We start from the raw sequence: 23019 nt of genomic DNA on the forward strand, positions 1-23019 counted from the left end.
TTGTGTTTTATTGTGTTTTATTGTGTTTGTGTTTTATTGTGTTTGTGTTTTATTGTGTTTTATTGTGTTTTATTGTGTTTTATTGTGTTTTATTGTGTTTGTGTTTTATTGTGTTTTATTGTGTTTCTGTTTTATTGTGTTTCTGTTTTATTCTGTTTTATTGTGTTTCTGTTTTATTGTGTTTTATTGTGTCCGGTTTTATTGGTTTCCGGTTTTATTGGTTTCCGGTTTTATTGTGTCCGGTTTTATTGGTTTCCGGTTTTATTGTGCACACCGGTATATAATAGCGCCATGCTGTTGTGGTATAAAGTGTTTCCTGTCCGGATCTGTCCCCGTCAGCCCGGGCCAGAGCGCATGCGCACAGAGCGTAAGCGGAAGTGCCACCGTGATCCGAGCGTGAGTCGAGTCCGGGATTAGAACCAGGTTTAAATGAGTCCAGAACCAGAACCGGCCCCGGCCCGTCCCAGAGCGTCAGGCCGAGAGCAGCGCCTCTGAGCCCGGCCTGAGTCCCGCCTGAGCCCGGCCTGAGCCCCGGTGAAGCCCCGGTAAAGCCCCGCTGCAGTCCCGGTAAAGGTGAGTCTGCTGAAGATCAACTTTCAGACTTTAAGGAGTTCCTGCTCTGCTCCGGGACAGACTGGACTCTTTCACACGGGTTTACATGAGAACATTTCACAAACATTAGATCGGTCTAATATCTAATGACGTCATTAGAGCCTGCGCACGTGCCTCATGTTTTCATCTTAATCAAAGCTTCAAACTTTAGTTTTAAATCAGAATCAGATCCAGACTGAGCTTCTGCAAATGAACTCTTTCTGTTTGTGCAAAGTCAGACCGTTGTGACCTGGAGCTTCTTCAGGCTGGAGCTCAGGCTGGAGCTCAGGCTGGAGCTTCTTCAGGCTGGAGCTCAGGCTGGAGCTCAGGCTGGAGCTCAGGTACAGGTACTGGAGAAGAACATCTGAGGAAAACACCTGCAAAACAACTGTAGAACCAAACAAATACACACATGATAAAAGCTAATGTGGAAGATACAGTTTATAAAGATCAGACTTTATTGATCTGACGATGGAGGAAGAAGAGGAAGAGGAGGAGGAGCCCTCTGACGTTTGAAGCTGAAACTTAAGTTCAGACTAAACTTAGCCTGAGGCTGAAACTGGAGCTTTAGGACCTTATGGACACGCTATGGACACGCTATGGACACGCTATGGACATGTTAGGAACATGTTATGGACACGTTAGGGACATGTTAGATTACAGTTTTATTGCTACTTTATTGTGTTTGATTTTCTCTGTTATGGAAGTTGCAGTAATTTTTGCGCCTCTGCTGAAAAAAATGACTCAATTCATACAATGTTGATTTTTACAGTCAAGAAATGAGTGTTTGAGGAGCTTCACGCTCGTTTTGTGCTTCGCCCGGCAGGTTAAAAAGGTTCTTTAAAGAGGGGGTGTTCTGCTTTAAAGAGGGCGTGTTCTGCTTTAAAGAGGGCGTGTTCTGCTTTAAAGAGGGCGTGTTCTGCTTTAAAGAGGGCGTGTTCTGCTTTAAAGAGGGGGTGTTCTGCTTTAAAGAGGGGGTGTTCTGCTTTAAAGAGGGGGTGTTCTGCATTAAAGAGGGGGTGTTCTGCTTTAAAGAGGGGGTGTTCTGCTTTAAAGAGGGCGTGTTCTGCTTTAAAGAGGGCGTGTTCTGCTTTAAAGAGGGGGTGTTCTGCTTTAAAGAGGGGGTGTTCTGCTTTAAAGAGGGGGTGTTCTGCTTTAAAGAGGGGGTGTTCTGCTTTAAAGAGGGGGTGTTCTGCTTTAAAGAGGGCGTGTTCTGCTTTAAAGAGGGGGTGTTCTGCTTTTGTCAGCCCCATAGCACCAGTCTATATCACACTACAATGATGACAAACCTTCTGTTGGTCTGTAAATGCAGTAAATCAGAATAACTGCCTTGTATAAAATGTCTCTCTCAAAATGGCTGTAGTGAATGTCTTGAAATAGGCCTCTGTCTCTTTAAGAACCTCTGAGCCTTTAGACACGCCCCCTCCACACGCTGTCTGTGGCATCAGTGGGGAGGGGGTTCTGCTGAGGAGCAGTGGTTGGTTACTCGGCTGGTGACCAAAGCTCGGAGGCGTCTCCAGGAGGTGGGGGCGTTCCTAGGAGGACTCAGGCAAACCTATCCCTAAAATGGCCGCCATCAGAGTTTTTACAGATTACTCAGAAATACGTGAATGTGCCAAGGCAACACTTCAGCCATGTTTTTAATGAGGGAGTGACAGAATAACATGATGGAAAGCTGGAAAAAGTACATTTTGCAGAATACCCCCCCTTTAACCCCCCCTTTAACCCCCCCTTTAAGAGACTTCGTTAGTGAAAGAGACTCATATTTATTACACAAGGAAAACCGGTTCTACCTGTAGAAACTTGTCCTGGAGACTTCACAGAGAACGAGCCGAGACGACTTCTACAGGTTAGGGTTAAGGTTAAGTTAGGCACCTGTACCTCTGCTCCTGCTCGGTCTGAATGTTCCTAAACTCCTCCCCTTCTTCTTCAGGTGCAGCGGTGGGCGGAGCATGGCGCGCTGGGGCCCCCTGCTGGTGCTGCTGTTGGCCCTGGGCCTGGGCCTCCTCCTGCACCGAGAGTCCGGCCTGGACTTGGGCCTCGGCCTGGGATTAGAGCGACTGAAGGCTCTGCTCAGCCCCACCCCTAACCCCGCCCCTAACCCCGCCCCTGACCCCGCCTCAGCCCCGCCCCCCGAGAAGTCCCTGGAGCAAAGAGTGTCCGACGCCTGGGAGACGCTGATCCGGCCCCCGCAGAGACGCTGGGGACGAGTCGCTGTGGGGTCAGTGCTTCAAACCCTCACCCTCTCACCCTCAAACCCTCACCCTCTCACCCTCAAACCCTCAAACCCTCAAACCCTCAAACCCTCTCACCCTCAAACCCTCACACCCTCTCACCCTCTCACCCTCTCACCCTCTCACCCTCAAACCCTCAAACCCAGGCCTCAAACTCCGGACTGGACCGGATTTGGACCTCAGTGTGATTTGGACCTCAGGGTGATTTGGACCTCAGTGTGATTTGGACCTCAGGGTGATTTGGACCTCAGGGTGATTTGGACCTCAGGGTGATTTGGACCTCAGGGTGATTTGGACCTCAGTGTGATTTGGTCCTCAGTGTGATTTGGACCTCAGTGTGATTTGGACCAGTGTGATTTGGACCTCAGGGTGATTTGGACCTCAGTGTGATTTGGACCAGTGTGATTTGGTCCTCAGGGTGATTTGGACCTCAGTGTGATTTGGACCTCAGTGTGATTTGGTCCTCAGTGTGATTTGGTCCTCAGAGTGATTTGGACCTCAGGGTGATTTGGACCTCAGTGTGATTTGGACCTCGGGGTGATTTGGACCAGTGTGATTTGGTCCTCAGTGTGATTTGGACCTCAGTGTGATTTGGACCTCAGGGTGATTTGGACCTCAGGGTGATTTGGACCTCAGTGTGATTTGGACCTCAGTGTGATTTGGACCTCAGTGTGATTTGGACCTCAGTGTGATTTGGTCCTCAGGGTGATTTGGACCTCAGGGTGATTTGGACCTCGGGGTGATTTGGTCCTCAGTGTGATTTGGACCTCAGTGTGATTTGGTCCTCAGTGTGATTTGGACCTCAGGGTGATTTGGTCCTCAGTGTGATTTGGTCCTCAGTGTGATTTGGACCTCAGTGTGATTTGGTCCTCAGTGTGATTTGGACCTCAGTGTGATTTGGACCTCAGTGATTTGGACCTCAGTGTGATTTGGACCTCAGTGTGATTTGGACCTCAGTGTGATTTGGTCCTCAGTGTGATTTGGTCGTCAGGGTGATTTGGACCTCAGTGTGATTTGGACCTCAGTGTGATTTGGACCTCAGTGTGATTTGGACCAGTGTGATTTGGACCTCAGTGTGATTTGGACCTCAGGGTGATTTGGTCCTCAGGGTGATTTGGACCTCAGTGTGATTTGGACCTCAGTGTGATTTGGTCCAGTGTGATTTGGACCTCAGTGTGATTTGGACCTCAGGGTGATTTGGACCTCAGTGTGATTTGGACCTCAGGGTGATTTGGACCTCAGGGTGATTTGGACCTCAGTGTGATTTGGACCTCAGGGTGATTTGGACCTCAGTGTGATTTGAACCTCAGTGTGATTTGGTCCTCAGGGTGATTTGGACCTCAGGGTGATTTGGACCTCAGTGTGATTTGGACCTCAGGGTGATTTGGACCTCAGGGTGATTTGGACCTCAGGGTGATTTGGACCTCAGGGTGATTTGGACCTCAGGGTGATTTGGACCTCAGTGTGATTTGGACCTCAGGGTGATTTGATTTGGACCTCGGGGTGATTTGGACCTCAGGGTGATTTGAACCTCAGTGTGATTTGGACCTCAGAGTGATTTGGTCCTCAGGGTGATTTGGACCTCAGTGTGATTTGGTCCTCAGTGTGATTTGGACCTCAGTGTGATTTGGACCTCAGGGTGATTTGGACCTCAGTGTGATTTGGACCAGTGTGATTTGGACCTCAGTGTGATTTGGACCTCAGGGTGATTTGGTCCTCAGGGTGATTTGGTCCTCAGTGTGATTTGGACCTCAGGGTGATTTGGACCTCAGTGTGATTTGGACCTCAGGGTGATTTGGTCCTCAGGGTGATTTGGACCTCAGGGTGATTTGGACCTCAGTGTGATTTGGTCCTCAGTGTGATTTGGTCCTCAGTGTGATTTGGACCTCAGGGTGATTTGGACCTCAGTGTGATTTGGACCTCAGGGTGATTTGGTCCTCAGGGTGATTTGGACCTCAGGGTGATTTGGACCTCAGTGTGATTTGGACCTCAGTGTGATTTGGTCCAGTGTGATTTGGACCTCAGTGTGATTTGGACCTCAGGGTGATTTGGACCTCAGTGTGATTTGGACCTCAGGGTGATTTGGACCTCAGGGTGATTTGGACCTCAGTGTGATTTGGACCTCAGTGTGATTTGGTCCTCAGGGTGATTTGGACCTCAGTGTGATTTGAACCTCAGTGTGATTTGGTCCTCAGGGTGATTTGGACCTCAGGGTGATTTGGACCTCAGTGTGATTTGGTCCTCAGGGTGATTTGGACCTCAGTGTGATTTGGTCCTCAGTGTGATTTGGTCCTCAGGGTGATTTGGACCTCAGGGTGATTTGGACCTCAGGGTGATTTGGACCTCAGTGTGATTTGAACCTCAGTGTGATTTGGTCCTCAGGGTGATTTGGACCTCAGGGTGATTTGGACCTCAGTGTGATTTGGACCTCAGGGTGATTTGGACCTCAGGGTGATTTGGACCTCAGGGTGATTTGGACCTCAGGGTGATTTGGACCTCAGGGTGATTTGGACCTCAGTGTGATTTGGACCTCAGGGTGATTTGGACCTCAGGGTGATTTGGACCTCAGTGTGATTTGGACCTCAGTGTGATTTGGACCTCAGTGTGATTTGGACCTCAGTGTGATTTGGACCTCAGGGTGATTTGGACCTCAGGGTGATTTGGTCCTCAGAGTGATTTGGTCCTCAGAGTGATTTGGACCTCAGGGTGATTTGGTCCTCAGTGTGATTTGGTCCTCAGAGTGATTTGGACCTCAGTGTGATTTGGACCTCAGGGTGATTTGGTCCTCAGAGTGATTTGGACCTCAGGGTGATTTGGTCCTCAGAGTGATTTGGACCTCAGGGTGATTTGGTCCTCAGGGTGATTTGGTCCTCAGTGTGATTTGGTCCTCAGGGTGATTTGGTCCTCAGTGTGATTTGGACCTCAGTGTGATTTGGTCCTCAGGGTGATTTGGTCCTCAGTGTGATTTGGTCCTCAGAGTGATTTGGACCTCAGGGTGATTTGGTCCTCAGAGTGATTTGGACCTCAGTGTGATTTGGACCTCAGTGTGATTTGGACCTCAGTGTGATTTGGACCTCGGGGTGATTTGGACCAGTGTGATTTGGTCCTCAGTGTGATTTGGACCTCAGTGTGATTTGGACCTCAGGGTGATTTGGACCTCAGGGTGATTTGGACCTCAGTGTGATTTGGACCTCAGTGTGATTTGGACCTCAGTGTGATTTGGACCTCAGTGTGATTTGGTCCTCAGGGTGATTTGGACCTCAGGGTGATTTGGACCTCGGGGTGATTTGGTCCTCAGTGTGATTTGGACCTCAGTGTGATTTGGTCCTCAGTGTGATTTGGACCTCAGGGTGATTTGGTCCTCAGTGTGATTTGGTCCTCAGTGTGATTTGGACCTCAGTGTGATTTGGTCCTCAGGGTGATTTGGTCCTCAGTGTGATTTGGTCCTCAGTGTGATTTGGACCAGTGTGATTTGGTCCTCAGTGTGATTTGGACCTCAGGGTGATTTGGACCTCAGTGTGATTTGGTCCTCAGTGTGATTTGGACCTCAGTGTGATTTGGACCTCAGGGTGATTTGGACCTCAGTGTGATTTGGTCCTCAGGGTGATTTGGACCTCAGGGTGATTTGGACCTCAGTGTGATTTGGACCTCAGGGTGATTTGGACCTCAGTGTGATTTGGACCTCAGTGTGATTTGGTCCTCAGGGTGATTTGGACCTCAGTGTGATTTGGACCTCAGTGATTTGGACCTCAGTGTGATTTGGACCTCAGTGTGATTTGGACCTCAGTGTGATTTGGTCCTCAGTGTGATTTGGTCGTCAGGGTGATTTGGACCTCAGTGTGATTTGGACCTCAGGGTGATTTGGACCTCAGTGTGATTTGGACCTCAGTGTGATTTGGACCTCAGTTTGATTTGGACCAGTGTGATTTGGACCTCAGTGTGATTTGGACCAGTGTGATTTGGACCAGTGTGATTTGGACCTCAGTTTGATTTGGACCTCAGTGTGATTTGGACCTCAGGGTGATTTGTTCATTTATTGCCATAGCAGAGCTTGTTGCATTTCCTTCAGTGCAGTTGCAGCTCTGTCCTTTAGGGGCAGCACAGAGACAAACAAAGTCCCATTGAGAAAAACGACTTGTACGAAAATCATTGAATAAAGATAGAATTAAACGTTCATGGTTGAGAAACACATTCACTATGATGAAGTTGTTACTAAAGAACTGGGTAGTTAGTTAGTTGGTTGTTTAGTGGGTTAGTTTGTTGGTTGTTTAGTGGGTTAGTTTGTTGGTTGCTTAGTGGGTTAGTTTGTTGGTTGTTTAGTGGGTTAGTTTGTTGGTTGCTTAGTGGGTTAGTTTGTTGGTTGCTTAGTGGGTTGGTGGGTTGGTTGCTTAGTGGGTTAGTTTGTTGGTTGTTTAGTGGGTTAGTTTGTTGGTTGTTTAGTGGGTTAGTTTGTTCGTTTTTTAGTGGGTTAGTTTGTTGGTTGTTTAGTGGGTTAGTTTGTTCGTTTTTTAGTGGGTTAGTTTGTTGGTTGTTTAGTGGGTTAGTTTGTTGGTTGTTTAGTGGGTTAGTTTGTTGGTTGCTTAGTGGGTTAGTTTGTTGGTTGTTTAGTGGGTTAGTTTGTTGGTTGTTTAGTGGGTTAGTTTGTTGGTTGTTTAGTGGGTTGGTTGGTTGGTTGTTTAGTGGGTTAGTTTGTTGGTTGCTTAGTGGGTTAGTTTGTTGGTTGTTTAGTGGGTTAGTTTGTTGGTTGTTTAGTGGGTTAGTTTGTTGGTTGTTTAGTGGGTTAGTTTGTTCGTTTTTTAGTGGGTTAGTTTGTTGGTTGTTTAGTGGGTTAGTTTGTTGGTTGCTTAGTGGGTTGGTTGGTTGGTTGTTTAGTGGGTTAGTTTGTTGGTTGTTTAGTGGGTTAGTTTGTTGGTTGCTTAGTGGGTTGGTTGGTTGGTTGGTTGGTTGGTTGGTTAGTGGGTTAGTTTGTTGGTTGCTTAGTGGGTTGGTTGCTTAGTGGGTTGGTTGGTTGGTTGGTTGTTTAGTGGGTTAGTTTGTTGGTTGTTTAGTGGGTTAGTTTGTTGGTTGCTTAGTGGGTTGGTTGGTTGGTTGTTTAGTGGGTTAGTTTGTTGGTTGTTTAGTGGGTTAGTTTGTTGGTTGTTTAGTGGGTTAGTTTGTTGGTTGTTTAGTGGGTTAGTTTGTTGGTTGTTTAGTGGGTTAGTTTGTTGGTTGTTTAGTGGGTTAGTTTGTTGGTTGCTTAGTGGGTTAGTTTGTTGGTTGCTTAGTGGGTTGGTTGGTTGGTTGTTTAGTGGGTTAGTTTGTTGGTTGTTTAGTGGGTTAGTTTGTTGGTTGTTTAGTGGGTTAGTTTGTTGGTTGTTTAGTGGGTTAGTTTGTTGGTTGCTTAGTGGGTTGGTTGGTTGGTTGTTTAGTGGGTTAGTTTGTTGGTTGTTTAGTGGGTTAGTTTGTTGGTTGTTTAGTGGGTTGGTTGCTTAGTGGGTTGGTTGGTTGGTTGTTTAGTGGGTTAGTTGGTTGGTTGTTTAGTGGGTTAGTTTGTTGGTTGTTTAGTGGGTTAGTTTGTTGGTTGTTTAGTGGGTTAGTTTGTTGGTTGTTTAGTGGGTTAGTTTGTTGGTTGCTTAGTGGGTTGGTTGCTTAGTGGGTTGGTTGGTTGGTTGTTTAGTGGGTTGGTTGGTTGGTTGCTTAGTGGGTTAGTTTGTTGGTTGTTTAGTGGGTTAGTTTGTTGGTTGCTTAGTGGGTTGGTTGGTTGGTTGTTTAGTGGGTTAGTTTGTTGGTTGCTTAGTGGGTTAGTTTGTTGGTTGCTTAGTGGGTTAGTTTGTTGGTTGTTTAGTGGGTTAGTTTGTTGGTTGTTTAGTGGGTTAGTTTGTTGGTTGTTTAGTGGGTTGGTTGGTTGGTTGCTTAGTGGGTTAGTTTGTTGGTTGTTTAGTGGGTTGGTTGGTTGGTTGTTTAGTGGGTTGGTTGGTTGGTTGCTTAGTGGGTTGGTTGGTTGGTTGTTTAGTGGGTTAGTTTGTTGGTTGTTTAGTGGGTTAGTTTGTTGGTTGTTTAGTGGGTTAGTTTGTTGGTTGTTTAGTGGGTTAGTTTGTTGGTTGTTTAGTGGGTTGGTTGGTTGGTTGCTTAGTGGGTTGGTTGGTTGGTTGTTTAGTGGGTTAGTTTGTTGGTTGTTTAGTGGGTTGGTTGGTTGGTTGTTTAGTGGGTTAGTTGGTTGGTTGTTTAGTGGGTTAGTTTGTTGGTTGTTTAGTGGGTTAGTTTGTTGGTTGTTTAGTGGGTTAGTTTGTTGGTTGTTTAGTGGGTTAGTTTGTTGGTTGCTTAGTGGGTTAGTTTGTTGGTTGTTTAGTGGGTTGGTTGGTTGGTTGTTTAGTGGGTTAGTTTGTTGGTTGTTTAGTGGGTTAGTTTGTTGGTTGCTTAGTGGGTTGGTTGGTTGGTTGTTTAGTGGGTTAGTTTGTTGGTTGTTTAGTGGGTTAGTTTGTTGGTTGCTTAGTGGGTTGGTTGGTTGGTTGTTTAGTGGGTTGGTTGGTTGGTTGTTTAGTGGGTTAGTTTGTTGGTTGTTTAGTGGGTTAGTTTGTTGGTTGTTTAGTGGGTTAGTTTGTTGGTTGCTTAGTGGGTTAGTTTGTTGGTTGTTTAGTGGGTTAGTTTGTTGGTTGTTTAGTGGGTTAGTTTGTTGGTTGCTTAGTGGGTTGGTTGGTTGGTTGTTTAGTGGGTTAGTTTGTTGGTTGTTTAGTGGGTTAGTTTGTTGGTTGCTTAGTGGGTTAGTTTGTTGGTTGTTTAGTGGGTTAGTTTGTTGGTTGCTTAGTGGGTTGGTTGGTTGGTTGGTTGGTTGGTTGGTTGCTTAGTGGGTTGGTTTGTTGGTTGTTTAGTGGGTTAGTTTGTTGGTTGCTTAGTGGGTTGGTTTGTTGGTTGTTTAGTGGGTTGGTTGGTTGGTTGCTTAGTGGGTTAGTTTGTTGGTTGCTTAGTGGGTTAGTTTGTTGGTTGCTTAGTGGGTTAGTTTGTTGGTTGTTTAGTGGGTTAGTTTGTTGGTTGTTTAGTGGGTTGGTTGGTTGGTTGCTTAGTGGGTTAGTTTGTTGGTTGCTTAGTGGGTTAGTTTGTTGGTTGCTTAGTGGGTTAGTTTGTTGGTTGTTTAGTGGGTTAGTTTGTTGGTTGTTTAGTGGGTTGGTTGGTTGCTTAGTGGGTTAGTTTGTTGGTTGCTTAGTGGGTTAGTTTGTTGGTTGCTTAGTGGGTTAGTTTGTTGGTTGTTTAGTGGGTTGGTTGGTTGGTTGCTTAGTGGGTTAGTTTGTTGGTTGTTTAGTGGGTTAGTTTGTTGGTTGCTTAGTGGGTTGGTTGGTTGGTTGGTTTGTTGGTTGCTTAGTGGGTTAGTTTGTTGGTTGTTTAGTGGGTTAGTTTGTTGGTTGCTTAGTGGGTTGGTTGGTTGGTTGGTTGGTTGGTTGGTTGTTTAGTGGGTTAGTTTGTTGGTTGTTTAGTGGGTTAGTTTGTTGGTTGTTTAGTGGGTTAGTTTGTTGGTTGTTTAGTGGGTTAGTTTGTTGGTTGTTTAGTGGGTTAGTTTGTTGGTTGTTTAGTGGGTTAGTTTGTTGGTTGTTTAGTGGGTTAGTTTGTTGGTTGCTTAGTGGGTTGGTTGGTTGGTTGTTTAGTGGGTTAGTTTGTTGGTTGTTTAGTGGGTTAGTTTGTTGGTTGTTTAGTGGGTTAGTTTGTTGGTTGCTTAGTGGGTTAGTTTGTTGGTTGTTTAGTGGGTTAGTTTGTTGGTTGTTTAGTGGGTTAGTTTGTTGGTTGCTTAGTGGGTTGGTTGGTTGGTTGTTTAGTGGGTTAGTTTGTTGGTTGTTTAGTGGGTTAGTTTGTTGGTTGTTTAGTGGGTTAGTTTGTTGGTTGTTTAGTGGGTTAGTTTGTTGGTTGTTTAGTGGGTTAGTTTGTTGGTTGTTTAGTGGGTTAGTTTGTTGGTTGTTTAGTGGGTTAGTTTGTTGGTTGCTTAGTGGGTTGGTTGGTTGGTTGTTTAGTGGGTTGGTTGGTTGGTTGCTTAGTGGGTTGGTTGGTTGGTTGTTTAGTGGGTTAGTTTGTTGGTTGTTTAGTGGGTTAGTTTGTTGGTTGCTTAGTGGGTTGGTTGGTTGGTTGTTTAGTGGGTTAGTTTGTTGGTTGTTTAGTGGGTTAGTTTGTTGGTTGCTTAGTGGGTTGGTTGGTTGGTTGCTTAGTGGGTTGGTTGGTTGGTTGTTTAGTGGGTTAGTTTGTTGGTTGTTTAGTGGGTTAGTTTGTTGGTTGTTTAGTGGGTTAGTTTGTTGGTTGTTTAGTGGGTTAGTTTGTTGGTTGTTTAGTGGGTTAGTTTGTTGGTTGTTTAGTGGGTTGGTTGGTTGGTTGTTTAGTGGGTTAGTTTGTTGGTTGTTTAGTGGGTTAGTTTGTTGGTTGTTTAGTGGGTTAGTTTGTTGGTTGTTTAGTGGGTTAGTTTGTTGGTTGTTTAGTGGGTTAGTTTGTTGGTTGCTTAGTGGGTTAGTTTGTTGGTTGCTTAGTGGGTTGGTTGGTTGGTTGTTTAGTGGGTTAGTTTGTTGGTTGTTTAGTGGGTTAGTTTGTTGGTTGCTTAGTGGGTTGGTTGGTTGGTTGTTTAGTGGGTTAGTTTGTTGGTTGTTTAGTGGGTTAGTTTGTTGGTTGCTTAGTGGGTTGGTTGGTTGGTTGTTTAGTGGGTTAGTTTGTTGGTTGTTTAGTGGGTTAGTTTGTTGGTTGCTTAGTGGGTTGGTTGGTTGGTTGTTTAGTGGGTTAGTTTGTTGGTTGTTTAGTGGGTTAGTTTGTTGGTTGCTTAGTGGGTTGGTTGGTTGGATGGTTGGTTGGTTGGTTAGTTGGTAGGTTGGTTGGTGGGTTAGTTAGTTGCTCACTTAGTTAATAATGACTGTGGTTCCAGGGTGAACTCGTGTGTGGACGTGGTGGTTCCTGGAGTGGCTCTGCTGGAGGCTCTGGGTCTGCAGCCCGGGTCAGAGTCCGGGTCAGAGTCCGGGTCCGGGTCAGAGTCCGGGTCAGAGTCCGGGTCCGGGTCAGAGTCCGGGTCCGGGTCCAGGTCCGGGTCTGACCACGAGGTCCTGGACTCTCTGCTGGACCTCAGGGAGACCTTCGAGTTCTTCATGTCTCGAGGAGCGGCCGCCGAACGGTTCTTCTCCGACGCGGAGCTGTTCCACGTCATCTCCACCGCCGCCCTGCGCATCCCCACAGCCAAGGTAGGTTCCGCCGCCGCCGCCGCCGCCGCCGCCGCGTCCCGTCTCCGTGGTGACGCGAGGCCGTTTCCGTGGTAACGCTGTCTCTGCCGCAGCTGTACGTCGGGGGAAACGCGGCTCTGATCGGACAGAAACTGGCCTCAGACTCTGACACCGAGGTGAGAACCTGAACTCCATGTTTCCTCCTCATGAACTTCAGTCTGATCTGACCTGGTCTGGTTCTCCTCTGGTTCTCCTCTGGTTCTCCTCTGGCTCTCCTCTGGCTCTCCTCTGGTTCTCCTCTGGTTCTCCTCTGGTTCTCCTCTGGTTCTCCTCTGGTTCTCTGTCTCTCCTCTGGTTCTCCTCTGGTTCTCCTCTGGTTCTCCTCTGGTTCTCCTCTGGCTCTCCTCTGGTTCTCCTCTGGTTCTCCTCTGGTTCTCCTCAGGTTCTTCTGGCTGGTCCGGTTGGTCCTAAACTTCATGAACTTTTGGATGAAAAAATCGTGGTTCCTCCAGAAGCTCTTCAAGAAACTGACGAGATCCACCTGATCCTGGAGTATCAGACAGGTACTACTACTGCAGATACTACTACTACTGCAAATACTACTCTTACTGCAGATACTACTACTACTGCAAATACTACTACTACTGCAAATACTACTGCTACTGCAAATACTACTCTTACTGCAGATACTACTACTACTGCAAATACTACTACTACTGCAAATACTACTCTTACTGCAGATACTACTACTACTGCAAATACTACTACTACTGCAAATACTACTGCTACTGCAAATACTACTGCAAATACTGTTCCACATCCTGGAGTATCAGACAGGTACTACTACTGCAAATACTACTGCTACTGCAGATACTACTGCTACTGCAAATACTACTGCTACTGCAGATACTACTGCTACTGCAAATACTACTGCTACTGCAAATACTACTGTTACTGCAAATACTACTGCTACTGCAAATACTACTGCTACTGCAAATACTACTGCTACTGCAAATACTGTTCCTCATCCTGGAGTATCAGACAGGTACTACTACTGCAAATACTACTGCTACTGCAAATACTACTGCTACTGCAAATACTACTGTTACTGCAAATACTACTGCTACTGCAAATACTACTGTTACTGCAAATACTACTGCTACTGCAAATACTACTGCTACTGCAAATACTGTTCCTCATCCTGGAGTATCAGACAGGTACTACTACTGCAAATACTACTGCTACTGCAAATACTACTGTTACTGCAAATACTACTGCTACTGCAGATACTACTGTTACTGCAGATACTACTGCTACTGCAAATACTACTGTTACTGCAAATACTACTGCTACTGCAGATACTACTGTTACTGCAGATACTACTGTTACTGCAGATACTACTGCAAATACTACTGTTACTGCAGATACTACTGCAAATACTACTGTTACTGCAAATACTGTTCCTCATCCTGGAGTATCAGACAGATACTACTATTGCTGCAGATCCTCGGCTCGGGCGTGGCTCCTGTAGTCGTTATAGTAGTTTGTGTAGTAAAAGTACGTGTATATCTGTGTACAGGTGAGCAGTGGGGCTCGGGCGTGGCTCCTGTAGTCGTTATAGTAGTTTGTGTAGTAAAAGTACGTGTATATCTGTGTACAGGTGAGCAGTGGGGCTCGGGCGTGGCTCCTGTAGTCGTTATAGTAGTTTGTGTAGTAAAAGTACTTGTATATCTGTGTACAGGTGAGCAGTGGGGCTCGGGCGTGGCTCCTGTAGTCGTTATAGTAGTTTATGTAGTAAAAGTACTTGTATATCTGTGTACAGGTGAGCAGTGGGGCTCGGTCGTGGCTCCTGTAGTCGTTATAGTAGTATTGGTAGTAAAAGTACTTATATATCTGTGTACAGGTGAGCAGTGGGGCTCGGGCGTGGCTCCTGTAGTCGTTATAGTAGTATTGGTAGTAAAAGTACTTGTATATCTGTGTACAGGTGAGCAGTGGGGCTCGGGCGTGACTCCTGTAGTCGTTATAGTAGTATGTGTAGTAAAAGTACGTGTATATCTGTGTACAGGTGAGCAGTGGGGCTCGGTCGTGGCTCCTGTAGTCGTTATAGTAGTTTGTGTAGTAAAAGTACGTGTATATCTGTGTACAGGTGAGCAGTGGGGCTCGGTCGTGGCTCCTGTAGTCGTTATAGTAGTATTGGTAGTAAAAGTACGTGTATATCTGTGTACAGGTGAGCAGTGGGGCTCGGGCGTGGCTCCTGTAGTCGTTATAGTAGTTTGTGTAGTAAAAGTACGTGTATATCTGTGTACAGGTGAGCAGTGGGGTTCGGGCGTGGCTCCTGTAGTCGTTATAGTAGTTTGTGTAGTAAAAGTACGTGTATATCTGTGTACAGGTGAGCAGTGGGTCTCGGGCGTGGCTCCTGTAGTCGTTATAGTAGTTTGTGTAGTAAAAGTACGTGTATATCTGTGTACAGGTGAGCAGTGGGTCTCGGGCGTGGCTCCTGTAGTCGTTATAGTAGTTTGTGTAGTAAAAGTACGTGTATATCTGTGTACAGGTGAGCAGTGGGGCTCGGGCGTGGCTCCTGTAGTCGTTATAGTAGTTTGTGTAGTAAAAGTACTTATATATCTGTGTACAGGTGAGCAGTGGGGCTCGGGCGTGGCTCCTGTAGTCGTTATAGTAGTTTGTGTAGTAAAAGTACTTATATATCTGTGTACAGGTGAGCAGTGGGGCTCGGGCGAGGCTCCTGTAGTCGTTATAGTAGTTTGTGTAGTAAAAGTACGTGTATATCTGTGTACAGGTGAGCAGTGGGGCTCGGGCGTGGCTCCTGTAGTCGTTATAGTAGTATTGGTAGTAAAAGTACATGTATATCTGTGTACAGGTGAGCAGTGGGGCTCGGGCGTGGCTCCTGTAGTCGTTATAGTAGTTTGTGTAGTAAAAGTACATGTATATCTGTGTACAGGTGAGCAGTGGGGCTCGGTCGTGGCTCCTGTAGTCGTTATAGTAGTATTGGTAGTAAAAGTACATGTATATCTGTGTACAGGTGAGCAGTGGGGCTCGGGCGTGGCTCCTGTAGTCGTTATAGTAGTTTGTGTAGTAAAAGTACGTGTATATCTGTGTACAGGTGAGCAGTGGGGCTCGGGCGTGGCTCCTGTAGTCGTTATAGTAGTATTGGTAGTAAAAGTACATGTATATCTGTGTACAGGTGAGCAGTGGGGCTCGGGCGTGGCTCCTGTAGTCGTTATAGTAGTATTGGTAGTAAAAGTACTTGTATATCTGTGTACAGGTGAGCAGTGGGGCTCGGGCGTGGCTCCTGTAGTCGTTATAGTAGTATTGGTAGTAAAAGTACTTATATATCTGTGTACAGGTGAGCAGTGGGGCTCGGGCGTGGCTCCTGTAGTCGTTATAGTAGTTTGTGTAGTAAAAGTACTTGTATATCTGTGTACAGGTGAGCAGTGGGGCTCGGGCGTGGCTCCTGTAGTCGTTATAGTAGTTTGTGTAGTAAAAGTACTTATATATCTGTGTACAGGTGAGCAGTGGGGCTCGGGCGTGGCTCCTGTAGTCGTTATAGTAGTATTGGTAGTAAAAGTACTTGTATATCTGTGTACAGGTGAGCAGTGGGGCTCGGGCGTGGCTCCTGTAGTCGTTATAGTAGTATTGGTAGTATAAGTACTTGTATATCTTGTATATCTGTGTACAGGTGAGCAGTGGGGCTCGGGCGTGGCTCCTGTAGTCGTTATAGTAGTTTGTGTAGTAAAAGTACGTGTATATCTGTGTACAGGTGAGCAGTGGGGCTCGGGCGTGGCTCCTGTAGTCGTTATAGTAGTATTGGTAGTAAAAGTACTTATATATCTGTGTACAGGTGAGCAGTGGGGCTCGGGCGTGGCTCCTGTAGTCGTTATAGTAGTTTGTGTAGTAAAAGTACTTATATATCTGTGTACAGGTGAGCAGTGGGGCTCGGGCGTGGCTCCTGTAGTCGTTATAGTAGTATTGGTAGTAAAAGTACTTGTATATCTGTGTACAGGTGAGCAGTGGGGCTCGGGCGTGGCTCCTGTAGTCGTTATAGTAGTATTGGTAGTATAAGTACTTGTATATCTTGTATATCTGTGTACAGGTGAGCAGTGGGGCTCGGGCGTGGCTCCTGTAGTCGTTATAGTAGTTTGTGTAGTAAAAGTACGTGTATATCTGTGTACAGGTGAGCAGTGGGGCTCGGGCGTGGCTCCTGTAGTCGTTATAGTAGTATTGGTAGTAAAAGTACTTATATATCTGTGTACAGGTGAGCAGTGGGGCTCGGGCGTGGCTCCTGTAGTCGTTATAGTAGTTTGTGTAGTAAAAGTACTTATATATCTGTGTACAGGTGAGCAGTGGGGCTCGGGCGAGGCTCCTGTAGTCGTTATAGTAGTTTGTGTAGTAAAAGTACTTGTATATCTGTGTACAGGTGAGCAGTGGGGCTCGGGCGTGGCTCCTGTAGTCGTTATAGTAGTTTGTGTAGTAAAAGTACTTGTATATCTGTGTACAGGTGAGCAGTGGGGCTCGGGCGTGGCTCCTGTAGTCGTTATAGTAGTATTGGTAGTATAAGTACTTGTATATCGTGTATATCTGTGTACAGGTGAGCAGTGGGGCTCGGGCGTGGCTCCTGTAGTCGTTATAGTAGTTTGTGTAGTAAAAGTACTTGTATATCTGTGTACAGGTGAGCAGTGGGGCTCGGGCGTGGCTCCTGTAGTCGTTATAGTAGTATTGTAGTATAAGTACGTATATATCTGTGTACAGGTGAGCAGTGGGGCTCCGTCGTGGCTCCTCAGGCCAACAGGTTCATCTTCTCTCATGACGAGGCGAACGCTCAGATGAAACTCTCCGAGAGTTTGGTGCAGAGTCTGGAGAACTTCGATCCGAAGCTCCTGGTTCTGTCCGGGTTCCACATGATGGAGGGTCTTCAACCCGAGGCCCGGGACCAGCGCCTGGACCAGGTCTGAGTCTGGACTCTCCAGGTCTGAACCTTCTCTGTGTGTGACTAATGCAGTGACTGCTGTGTCCAGATGGTGGCGCTGTTGTCCCAGCTCTCAGTCCCAGTTCATCTGGAGCTCGCCTCCATGACCGACCCCGAGTTCATGCAGCGCATCGTCCACAAGGTGGGGCTATAACTGTATCTACATATGACCTAACTACTAACACATCTGTAATACTGACCATCGTCCACAAGGAGGGGCTAGAACTGTATCTACATATGACCTAACTACTAACACATCTGTAATACTGGCCATCGTCCACAAGGAGGGGCTATAACTGTATCTACATATGACCTAACTACTAACACATCTGTAATACTGGCCATCGTCCACAAGGAGGGGCTATAACTGTATCTACATATGACCTAACTACTCACTAACACATCTGTAATACTGACCATCGTCCACAAGGAGGAGCTATAACTGTATCTACATATGACCTAACTACTAACACATCTGTAATACTGACCATCGTCCACAAGGAGGAGCTATAACTGTATCTACATATGACCTAACTACTAACACATCTGTAATACTGGCCATCGTCCACAAGGAGGGGCTATAACTGTATCTACATATGACCTAACTACTAACACATCTGTAATACTGGCCATCGTCCACAAGGAGGAGCTATAACTGTATCTACATATGACCTAACTACTAACACATCTGTAATACTGACCATCGTCCACAAGGAGGGGCTATAACTGTATCTACATATGACCTAACTACTAACACATCTGTAATACTGGCCATCGTCCACAAGGAGGAGCTATAACTGTATCTACATATGACCTAACTACTAACACATCTGTAATACTGGCCATCGTCCACAAGGAGGGGCTATAACTGTATCTACATATGACCTAACTACTAACACATCTGTAATACTGACCATCGTCCACAAGGAGGAGCTATAACTGTATCTACATATGACCTAACTACTAACACATCTGTAATACTGGCCATCGTCCACAAGGAGGAGCTATAACTGTATCTACATATGACCTAACTACTAACACATCTGTAATACTGACCATCGTCTATTGTACATGTTTTAGCTCCTCCCTCTCCTGATGATGCTGTTGTACATGTTTTAGCTCCTCCCTCTCCTCCTGATGTTGCTGTTGTACATGTTTTAGCTCCTCCCTCTCCTCCTGATGATGCTGTTGTACATGTTTTAGCTCCTCCCTCTCCTCTCCTGATGATGCTGTTGTACATGTTTTAGCTCCTCCCTCTCCTCCTGATGATGCTGTTGTACATGTTTTAGCTCCTCCCTCTCTCCTGATGATGCTGTTGTACATGTTTTAGCTCCTCCCTCTCCTCCTGATGATGCTGTTGTACATGTTTTAGCTCCTCCCTCTCCTCCTGATGCTGTTGTACATGTTTTAGCTCCTCCCTCTCCTCCTGATGATGCTGTTGTACATGTTTTAGCTCCTCCCTCTCCTCCTGATGATGCTGTTGTACATGTTTTAGCTCCTCCCTCTCCTCCTGATGATGCTGTTGTACATGTTTTAGCTCCTCCCTCTCCTCCTGACGTTGCTGTTGTACATGTTTTAGCTCCTCCCTCTCCTCCTCCTGATGCTGTTGTACATGTTTTAGCTCCTCCCTCTCCTCCTGATGCTGTTGTACATGTTTTAGCTCCTCCCTCTCCTCCTGATGATGCTGTTGTACATGTTTTAGCTCCTCCCTCTCCTGATGATGATGTTGTACATGTTTTAGCTCCTCCCTCTCCTCCTGATGATGCTGTTGTACATGTTTTAGCTCCTCCCTCTCCTCCTGATGATGCTGTTGTACATGTTTTAGCTCCTCCCTCTCCTCCTGATGTTGCTGTTGTACATGTTTTAGCTCCTCCCTCTCCTCCTGATGCTGTTGTACATGTTTTAGCTCCTCCCTCTCCTCCTGATGATGCTGTTGTACATGTTTTAGCTCCTCCCTCTCCTCCTGATGATGCTGTTGTACATGTTTTAGCTCCTCCCTCTCCTCCTGATGATGCTGTTGTACATGTTTTAGCTCCTCCCTCTCCTCCTGACGTTGCTCTTGTACATGTTTTAGCTCCTCCCTCTCCTCCTGACGTTGCTGTTGTACATGTTTTAGCTCCTCCCTCTCCTGATGATGCTGTTGTACATGTTTTAGCTCCTCCCTCTCCTCCTGACGTTGCTGTTGTACATATTTTAGCTCCTCCCTCTCCTCTCCTGATGATGCTGTTGTACATGTTTTAGCTCCTCCCTCTCCTCCTCCTGATGATGCTGTTGTACATGTTTTAGCTCCTCCCTCTCCTCCTGATGATGCTGTTGTACATGTTTTAGCTCCTCCCTCTCCTCCTGATGTTGCTGTTGTACATGTTTTAGCTCCTCCCTCTCCTCCTGATGATGCTGTTGTACATGTTTTAGCTCCTCCCTCTCCTCCTGACGTTGCTGTTGTACATGTTTTAGCTCCTCCCTCTCCTCTCCTGATGATGCTGTTGTACATGTTTTAGCTCCTCCCTCTCCTCTCCTGATGTTGCTGTTGTACATGTTTTAGCTCCTCCCTCTCCTCCTGATGTTGCTGTTGTACATGTTTTAGCTCCTCCCTCTCCTCTCCTGATGATGCTGTTGTACATGTTTTAGCTCCTCCCTCTCCTCTCCTGATGTTGCTGTTGTACATGTTTTAGCTCCTCCCTCTCTCCTGATGATGTTGTTGTACATGTTTTAGCTCCTCCCTCTCCTGATGATGCTGTTGTACATGTTTTAGCTCCTCCCTCTCCTCCTGATGATGCTGTTGTACATGTTTTAGCTCCTCCCTCTCCTCCTGATGATGCTGTTGTACATGTTTTAGCTCCTCCCTCTCCTCCTGATGTTGCTGTTGTACATGTTTTAGCTCCTCCCTCTCCTCCTGATGATGCTGTTGTACATGTTTTTAGCTCCTCCCTCTCCTCCTGATGTTGCTGTTGTACATGTTTTAGCTCCTCCCTCTCCTCCTGATGATGCTGTTGTACATGTTTTAGCTCCTCCCTCTCCTCTCCTGATGTTGCTGTTGTACATGTTTTAGCTCCTCCCTCTCCTCCTGACGTTGCTCTTGTACATGTTTTAGCTCCTCCCTCTCCTCCTGATGATGCTGTTGTACATGTTTTAGCTCCTCCCTCTCCTCCTGATGATGCTGTTGTACATGTTTTAGCTCCTCCCTCTCCTCCTGATGATGCTGTTGTACATGTTTTAGCTCCTCCCTCCTCTCCTGATGATGCTGTTGTACATGTTTTAGCTCCTCCCTCTCCTCCTGATGTTGCTGTTGTACATGTTTTAGCTCCTCCCTCTCCTCCTGATGATGCTGTTGTACATGTTTTAGCTCCTCCCTCTCCTCCTGATGATGCTGTTGTACATGTTTTAGCTCCTCCCTCTCCTCCTGATGTTGCTCTTGTTCATGTTTTAGCTCCTCCCTCTCCTCCTGATGATGCTGTTGTACATGTTTTAGCTCCTCCCTCTCCTCCTGACGTTGCTCTTGTACATGTTTTAGCTCCTCCCTCTCCTCCTGACGTTGCTCTTGTACATGTTTTAGCTCCTCCCTCTCCTCCTGACGTTGCTCTTGTACATGTTTTAGCTCCTCCCTCTCCTCCTGATGATGCTCTTGTACATGTTTTAGCTCCTCCCTCTCCTCCTGATGTTGCTGTTGTACATGTTTTAGCTCCTCCCTCTCCTCCTGATGATGCTGTTGTACATGTTTTAGCTCCTCCCTCTCCTCCTGATGATGCTGTTGTACATGTTTTAGCTCCTCCCTCTCCTCCTGATGTTGCTCTTGTACATGTTTTAGCTCCTCCCTCTCCTCCTGATGATGCTGTTGTACATGTTTTAGCTCCTCCCTCTCCTGATGATGCTGTTGTACATGTTTTAGCTCCTCCCTCTCCTCTCCTGATGATGCTGTTGTACATGTTTTAGCTCCTCCCTCTCCTCCTGATGTTGCTGTTGTACATGTTTTAGCTCCTCCCTCTCCTGATGATGCTGTTGTACATGTTTTAGCTCCTCCCTCTCCTCCTGATGTTGCTCTTGTACATGTTTTAGCTCCTCCCTCTCCTCCTGATGATGCTGTTGTACATGTTTTAGCTCCTCCCTCTCCTCCTGATGTTGCTCTTGTACATGTTTTAGCTCCTCCCTCTCCTCCTGATGATGCTGTTGTACATGTTTTAGCTCCTCCCTCTCTCCTGACGTTGCTGTTGTACATGTTTTAGCTCCTCCCTCTCCTCTCCTGACGTTGCTGTTGTACATGTTTTAGCTCCTCCCTCTCCTGATGATGCTGTTGTACATGTTTTAGCTCCTCCCTCTCCTCCTGATGATGCTGTTGTACATGTTTTAGCTCCTCCCTCTCCTCTCCTGATGCTGTTTGTACATGTTTTAGCTCCTGCCCTCTCCTCCTGATGTTGCTCTTGTACATGTTTTAGCTCCTCCCTCTCCTCCTGATGATGCTGTTGTACATGTTTTAGCTCCTCCCTCTCCTCCTGATGTTGCTCTTGTACATGTTTTAGCTCCTCCCTCTCCTCCTGATGATGCTGTTGTACATGTTTTAGCTCCTCCCTCTCCTCCTGATGATGCTGTTGTACATGTTTTAGCTCCTCCCTCTCCTGATGTTGCTGTTGTACATGTTTTAGCTCCTCCCTCTCCTCCTGATGATGCTGTTGTACATGTTTTAGCTCCTCCCTCTCCTCCTGATGATGCTGTTGTACATGTTTTAGCTCCTCCCTCTCCTGATGTTGCTGTTGTACATGTTTTAGCTCCTCCCTCTCCTCCTGATGTTGCTGTTGTACATGTTTTAGCTCCTCCCTCTCCTCCTGATGTTGCTGTTGTACATGTTTTAGCTCCTCCCTCTCCTCCTGATGTTGCTGTTGTACATGTTTTAGCTCCTCCCTCTCCTCATGTTGCTGTTGTACATGTTTTAGCTCCTCCCTCTCCTCCTGATGATGCTGTTGTACATGTTTTAGCTCCTCCCTCTCCTCCTGATGATGCTGTTGTACATGTTTTAGCTCCTCCCTCTCTCCTGATGTTGCTGTTGTACATGTTTTAGCTCCTCCCTCTCTCCTGATGTTGCTGTTGTACATGTTTTAGCTCCTCCCTCTCCTCCTGATGATGCTGTTGTACATGTTTTAGCTCCTCCCTCTCTCCTGATGATGCTGTTGTACATGTTTTAGCTCCTCCCTCTCTCCTGATGATGCTGTTGTACATGTTTTAGCTCCTCCCTCTCCTCCTCCTGATGATGCTGTTGTACATGTTTTAGCTCCTCCCTCTCCTCCTGATGTTGCTGTTGTACATGTTTTAGCTCCTCCCTCTCCTCCTGATGATGCTGTTGTACATGTTTTAGCTCCTCCCTCTCTCCTGATGATGCTGTTGTACATGTTTTAGCTCCTCCCTCTCTCCTGATGATGCTGTTGTACATGTTTTAGCTCCTCCCTCTCTCCTGATGTTGCTGTTGTACATGTTTTAGCTCCTCCCTCTCCTGATGATGCTGTTGTACATGTTTTAGCTCCTCCCTCTCCTCCTGATGATGCTGTTGTACATGTTTTAGCTCCTCCCTCTCCTGATGTTGCTGTTGTACATGTTTTAGCTCCTCCCTCTCCTCCTGATGTTGCTGTTGTACATGTTTTAGCTCCTCCCTCTCCTCCTGATGATGCTGTTGTACATGTTTTAGCTCCTCCCTCTCCTCCTGATGATGCTGTTGTACATGTTTTAGCTCCTCCCTCTCCTGATGTTGCTGTTGTACATGTTTTAGCTCCTCCCTCTCCTCCTGATGTTGCTGTTGTACATGTTTTAGCTCCTCCCTCTCCTGATGTTGCTGTTGTACATGTTTTAGCTCCTCCCTCTCCTCCTGATGATGCTGTTGTACATGTTTTAGCTCCTCCCTCTCTCCTGATGATGCTGTTGTACATGTTTTAGCTCCTCCCTCTCCTCCTGATGATGCTGTTGTACATGTTTTAGCTCCTCCCTCTCCTCCTGATGATGCTGTTGTACATGTTTTAGCTCCTCCCTCTCCTCCTGATGTTGCTGTTGTACATGTTTTAGCTCCTCCCTCTCCTCC

At 46.5% G+C, this 23019-nt stretch overlaps 1 protein-coding gene across 1 annotated transcript in view; it reads left to right on the plus strand.

Annotated features, from left to right (window-relative positions):
• Nucleotides 1-376: 376 nt before the first annotated feature.
• The window catches only part of adpgk (ADP-dependent glucokinase), a 26089-nt gene continuing 3446 nt past the window's right edge, over nt 377-23019 (plus strand). The window contains exons 1-8 of the mRNA XM_079583260.1: nt 377-573; nt 2525-2812; nt 11692-11772; nt 11845-12001; nt 12094-12156; nt 12423-12543; nt 16745-16941; nt 17011-17103. Of these exons, the coding sequence (XP_079439386.1) occupies nt 2544-2812; nt 11692-11772; nt 11845-12001; nt 12094-12156; nt 12423-12543; nt 16745-16941; nt 17011-17103 (981 nt within the window). The 5' untranslated portion in view covers nt 377-573; nt 2525-2543. The remainder of the gene's footprint in view (nt 574-2524; nt 2813-11691; nt 11773-11844; nt 12002-12093; nt 12157-12422; nt 12544-16744; nt 16942-17010; nt 17104-23019) is intronic.

This window comes from Gobius niger, assembly GCF_951799975.1.
Source record: "Gobius niger genome assembly, contig: SCAFFOLD_41, whole genome shotgun sequence".
NCBI lineage: Eukaryota > Metazoa > Chordata > Actinopteri > Gobiiformes > Gobiidae > Gobius > Gobius niger.